This window comes from Fulmarus glacialis, unplaced genomic scaffold (assembly GCF_000690835.1).
Source record: "Fulmarus glacialis isolate BGI_N327 unplaced genomic scaffold, ASM69083v1 scaffold41586, whole genome shotgun sequence".
In the NCBI taxonomy this organism is placed as follows: domain Eukaryota; kingdom Metazoa; phylum Chordata; class Aves; order Procellariiformes; family Procellariidae; genus Fulmarus; species Fulmarus glacialis.
Window position 1 is genome coordinate 473 of NW_009219511.1, and position 6,221 is coordinate 6,693.

General features: G+C 57.4%; 1 protein-coding gene across 1 annotated transcript; it reads left to right on the forward strand.

Moving 5' to 3' along the window:
- Window positions 1-14: 14 nt before the first annotated feature.
- Window positions 15-4,120, forward strand: COQ4 (coenzyme Q4; the record flags this gene model as incomplete). Its single annotated transcript, XM_009580409.1, has 5 exons — window positions 15-111; window positions 1,810-1,912; window positions 2,238-2,367; window positions 3,247-3,340; window positions 3,958-4,120. Coding segments are annotated over 5 exons (587 nt in total), but the record flags the coding sequence as incomplete, so codon positions are not given.
- Window positions 4,121-6,221: the final 2,101 nt, after the last annotated feature.

Consider the following 6,221-nt stretch of genomic DNA (forward strand, 5'->3'; position numbering starts at 1 on the left):
GGTCTCTCTTTCAGACATGGTTGCAGTCCTCGGGGAGACCACGGGCTGCCTTGCCCTGCCCAACCTGCGAGACAAGATGAAACACCACCCTGAAGGTTACCGCATCCTCCAGTGCGTCCCTCCGCATCCCCCCCTCCCTCGCCGTGTGGTTCATGGTGGGGAGGGAGACACAAGGCCAAGCACATTCCTTGGGCCCCGTGAAGGGAGAGCCCTGCCCTCCCCGGCTTGAAAGCAGCACAAGCATTTTGTTAGCTCTAACCCTCCAGGTGGTTTATTTTACTTTATTTTTAACGATCACAAGAGCCCCGAGGCAAGTCTAAGGGCAAGAACAGAGCAGCCACCAGGCCCAGCCCTATTTCAGGCGCTGGTGTCTGTCTGTTCTGCTTCGCTGCTGGAACTGGCAGGTGCCAACGCAAGGAGATGCAGCAGCAGGCTCAGGGGAGAAATCCATGGATGTGGATGCTGAGCAGCAATGAAAACCCACCACATCCATGGATTTCTCTCCTGCACCTGCTGCTGCATCTCCTTATGTTGGAGACTTCGTCTCCACTGGTCTGCCTCCTCCTTAGACACCTCTGTATTTTCTTTCCCGGCGCCCACGGCATCTCGCCAAGCTGTGAAATGAGGCCACTTCTCTTGTCTTCCTTGTTAAGTCTTGATCACTTTTGCTTCCGTGTCTGCAGGGACTTGTCGAGCACAGCAAGGCTGAGGACCAGGAGGGACTTCATGAGTCTCTTATTAACCAAGATCTTACTGCTAATTTGCTTGTCTTCTCCCTGTTCCTCGTTACGTATCACGCCTGCTGCTTGTGTATCGTTCGGGTTGTACCACAAAAGGGCTGGGGAAAAGCTGCTTTTTGCCGTATGTTCATGCAGAGCAGCCTGATCCTGGCTCCAGACCCTGACCCGGCAAAGCACACGGAGCACCAGGATGGGGCTGAGCCCCAGAGGAACTGCCCAGGGAGAGGGGACAGCCAAGGCACCGAGGGCTGGGGAGAGACGTCCCCACCTTGCCCCGTGGTATTGCAGGGATTTGCAGTGCTCTGATTTGTGCACACAAGTGGTTTTTTTAATCCTCCAAGCTGCTGGGGTCCCTTTGACACCAAATATACAAGGAAGCATCTGCAGCCAGGGTAAAGCTGGTGCAGGTCCTGCTTATCCGCCTGGCACCTCTGCTCCAGGAGCTGAGCAGCTCCTGGATCCACTGCAGGGCTTTTATCATGGGAAGAATTTATCCTGTGCATGGAAATAAAAGGGCTTTTGTTTAGTTCCGGGGCTGTGGGGCACCTGTTTGCCAACAACCTGGAGAGGAGACTTTTCCATGCATGGCTGCCACGTGGCTGGTGGTGAAAGCCTGAGCAGGAGAGAAATTAAACCTGCGTTTAGAACAAATTCCCTCCCCTCTTTAGGGTTGTTCCTTTGAAGCTCTGGCTGCTTTGCAGGGATGCTAAAGAGCTCTGCTCCCCCAGGGCTGGCTGTTGCTGGGGGCCGTGCCTGGCCAGCAGCCCGCGCAGCAGCATTTCAGAGCAGAGGACAACGGTATTTTTCTAACCAAAGTTTTACAGGGGCGCAAGATGAGAGCCCTTTTATTGCCAAGGCTTTAGGCAGATCCTTTAAGCAACTTGTCTCCCAGCCTCAGCAACAGAAATAAGGACGGTGCTGTCCCTGCAGTGAGCAGTCAGGATCTGTGCAAGGAAAATGCCCTGGAAGGGCAGAGGCAGGGGATGGGGGTTTCCAGGGGCTCCTTTTCTCCAGGACCCTCCGCTGTGGATTTCGCTGGGAGACTCACTGACCTGTGTTTCGCTTTCAGGGAACGGCCTCGCATCCGTCTCTCCACCCTGGATATGGCCAGGCTGCGGGGGCTGCCGGATGGCTCGCTGGGCCGAGAGTACGTCCGGTTCTTGGAGGATAACGTGAGTGTACAGGGTGCTAATGGCTGCAGTTGATCCCTGTGCTGGGAGCACGGATGTGCTTTAGAGGGAGATTGGAGCCACGGAGGAACCTGTGGGGAGTGAGAGGGAGTTGGGACGGGATGAAATGCTGGGTGTTGGACGATGCTGGATTTGTCACCAGTGCTGCGCGGTCGTTGGTTTTCGTCTATGTAAATGATATTGACCCCCGTCATTGGGGGCTGGGAGATGTGCTGATGGAGGGGGCCACATATTTCTATTCATTAAAGAACGAGACCAGAAACTTGAGGTCTGGAAGGAGCTGAATTGGACCTCTTTGGATTTGCAGAAGGTTTCTCCAGACACCCGGATGCCGCCCAAGTTTGTGGATGATGAAGAGCTGGCCTACGTGATCCAGCGGTACCGAGAAGTCCACGACCTGATGCACACCCTCCTGGGCATGCCAACCAACATGCTGGGTGAGCAGCAGCGGGCTCGGAGGGCTGCGCTGCCAAACCCCACCGATGGTGCTCGGCCGCCTCTTCCAGGAACGGAACGGGCTGGGCTGGTCGGACTTCCTGATCCTCAGCCTGGGGAGGTGTGCGGGGAGGTTTGCATCATCACTGTCCTGCATTGCTGGCTCTGCGGTGACCGAGAGCCTGTGGGATGTCACCTTTGCCCTTGCTGGGAGATGCTCTGCCCGAGCCCTGGGTGCGGGCAGCTGCTGGGCGGGCGGATGGGTGTTTGCTGCCTGGCAGGGAGGCTGGCACCACGGGGGAGGGATATTTCGCAAGCTTTGAGCGAAGGCAGAAGTGGGGGGTTCCTGGTTGCTCCTTATCTGTGTCCTTTGACCTCGTTTTGCGTCTGACTCAATAGCAAGTCGCAAGTCGAGCCTTGCTGGCAAGCCTGCGGGGACCGGCATGTCAGGTCTGCTATGCAGGCTTTGGCTGAGACCTGGCAGCATTTGTAAAAGGTCTGTCCCGTGCCGAGAGACGGGGAGAGCTGCGTGGCGGATCAGGCTTCAGCAATTACATTGCTAAAGGTCTGCAGGGACCCAGCCTGCCCAGGAGGTGTTTCCCAAGCTCACAGGGCATTGACTGGGGGGTGCTGCTCCCCCGGGGGTCCCGGGCCGTCCCTCTCCGGTGGGTGGTGCACGACAAGGCTTGTCCTGGCATGGAATGAGACCACGGCCAGGCTTGGGAAGCATTCCCGAGTCCTGCCGCAGAGGCAGAGGGGACGGGTGCGTAGCCGTCCTCGGGAAGGGGCAGATCGTGCACCTGCGTTGCGGGACCGCGCGGCCCTGGCTAGCCCTTGACCCCGGTGCCCTGCCCGCTCATGGCCTCCCTGCTCCCTCCCAGGCGAGGTCGTGGTGAAGTGGTTCGAAGCCATCCAGACGGGGCTGCCCATGTGTGTCCTGGGAGCAGCGTTCGGCCCCGTCCATCTCAGCGCACGGTAGGTGCCGGACAATGAGGAGGGAGACTCTGCGCTGGGGATGTGCCAGCCTGGATGATGCTTTCCAGTGTCCTCTGGGGATGAAGAGGGGACACTGCTAGTTCGCAGGAGGGAGTCAGTCAGGGATCCCTCGTGTGAACCCGCTGCTCTGTCCCCACGGCCCAGGGAAGCAGTGACAGCGGGAGGCATGGCTTTGCCTGGTCACTGAAGCAGAACCTGATGCTTCATCTGCTTCCAGCACCAAATCTCCTGTGCCAGGCAGGAGGAGCAATGCCCAGACCTGGCTGCCCTTGGCTGGGCACATGCTGAGGGCCAGCAGGACCCTCACCACGCTGACGGCTGTTCCCTGCCCCAGCACATCTGTTTTGGTGGCCCAGCACAGTTTGGGGATTGCAGAAACTGAGATCTGGTCTTGGGTTTGCTGCCGACGGTAACCTTCCTGGCACACCATCCTCTTCTGTGCCTCAGTTTCCCCTGTGAGATAAGCAGAAGGGATGCTAGAGGGGTGGAGGGGCTTGCGGTATGCATGGGGTTGGCATCTACCAGAGACTTGGAGAAGGAAAGCAAAAACAAAACATGGAAGTCAAAACTGTCACCATCTGCGTCTTTTGTTCCAGAAAGCTGCAGGTCCTGGCCACCGAGCTGGTTCCCTGGGCAATTCGGAGCGGGCGCAATGCCAACTGTATCCTGAACGTCTACTACGAGCAGCGCTGGGAGCAGTCAGTGGAGTCCCTGCGGGAGGAGATCGGCATCTTCCCTCCCCCGGCCGTTCGAGTGTGAGAGCCCAAGTACGGGGAGGGGACGGGGGATCCCCGTTGGCAGACAGCAGCCGTCCCCTGCCGCGCTCCATCTCCTCCTGCCCGGGAGCGCAGCGTGGCTCTGCTGCCAGCCACCACAGACCTGGGGGCTGAGTTTTCTCCTGCCAAGAGCTGGCACCCTCCTGTTGGAAGAGGCCAAGTGGCATCTCCCTGTGCCATAACAAAACTTGACCTTTTTTGCTGTTTGTGATTCAGTGGAGGGATGTTAAGTCCCGCCGTGCCCTTGCCAGCTGGGTCTGGCTGCTGGCTCCGGTACTGATGCTCTGAAATGCTGGGGTGGGGAAGGAGCAGAGCTGGTTTACAACACACCGGAGCAAACTTGGCCTTCTGCAGCTCTAGGGCTGTATAGGTAAATCCTTCCTCCCACCCTCCCAGGGAAGATCAAGGCTTAAAATCGTGGGGCCGCCCTAGACTGAAGCTAAACCAGGGATTTACAGAGCAGCCCAGGGGCAGGTTTGGTGTGTGCAACAGTGAAATCCCATCTTGTATTGGTGCCTGACTGGTCTCCTGATGGGTCATATGGGATGTGCCTCACGCCTTGGAGACCAGGCGGTGCGTGATTGCATGCCCACAGGAGCAGGCAGGAAAATACCTTTGGATATTATCCCTGCTGGATTGGCTGTTCGAGAGCCGATCCCAGTCTGCAGTGTCTCCCTGTAGTCCCTCCCCGCCAAAAATGCAGAAATCCACGTGATTGCGCTGGGTTTTCAATAGGAATCGTCTCCTCCTTGGGCAACAAAATGACATGATTGGGAATAAGAGGCTAAATCCTGGGAGTGCAGAAACGGCAGCTGTTTGCGCTGCGTCTGGGAGCTGATTGCTGTCTGGGTTAATTAAACAGAGCTCCAGACTGCCAGTGGCTGGAGTGCAGAGCTGTCGGATGCGGGGGCAGAGAGCCACGAGGCCGGGGGCTCTTTGTACACGTGAGTTTGCTGTTGAAATTCCTTCTTGCTTAATAAAATCCTCGGTGGAGCTTGTGGTTCGTTACCCCTTTCCTTCCGCCCCATCTCCCCTTCTGAAGGGGAGATCTGATGTGAAACCTCACCCCTTTTTGGCTCCAGCAGGGTCTGCTCTCCTTCGTCGGCAGTGGTAGGTGATGGCAGGGCACACGTGTGGCTGCATGTCCCTGGGGCCTGGGGCCCAAAATGGGCTGCGGAGCCACATCTTTCCAGCTGGGATTTGGGGGTGCTGGGCTGTTGAGTGCCTCCTTATGGTGGTCGTTGCAGAAAGGCCCGGACAGGGGAAGATCAGGGTGCGGAGCAGGGGAGGGGCAAGGCTGGGGGCTTCCTAAAGCAATCCTGATTGCTGGGGGAAGGAGGGGGTTCTCTGACTGGGATCCCTTGGTGGCAGCCAGGGGACATGGCATTGGCCCGCTGTGAGCTTCACCGGCCCCATCCCAGTCTCCCACAGGATGCTGGAGCAGACAGGAGATGCTGGGCAGGAGCAGGAGCTGATGGTGCGACCAGGGGTCAGAGTTGCTCCATCTTAGGAGGCTGAGCAGGGGCAAAACTCTTGGGTTTTGGGCTACATTTAAGAGCAGACAGTGGGACAGAGGGACTGGCTTCCTTCGTGCGCTCCCCGACTCCCTGTTTTCAACTTCTCCCTCCACAACCCCCCCAGCCAGATTTCAGGTTTTTCTCCAAAACTGGGCTTGTGTCTCCTCTTGGCCTCTGGAGGTATTTCAAGCAGATAATAAAGGATATCATATAAATAAATCCTTTAGCTGCCGTAAAACACAGAGTGGGGGTTGTCCTATTGCACTGGTTGAGATGAAAGAAGCGTTTGGCCCTAAAATGACCCGGAAATGTACTTTTCTGCGTCAGAAACGTGTCGGAGCTTTGGGGCGGTTAAACCGAAGGGAAGCAAAGATTTGCCACTTCCAGAAGCCACGAGCAGCAGTCAAGGAAATGCGAGAAATGATGGTCGTGAGAGAGGGTTTCGCTGCACTTTGGGTTGTTTAGTGCGGCCGTGCAGCACTTGGGTTGCCGGCGGCAGTTGTGCCGCCTTCGCGCAGCCGCGTGTTGCTTGGTGGGCTGATGCCAGCGCTACAGAAATGGCACATA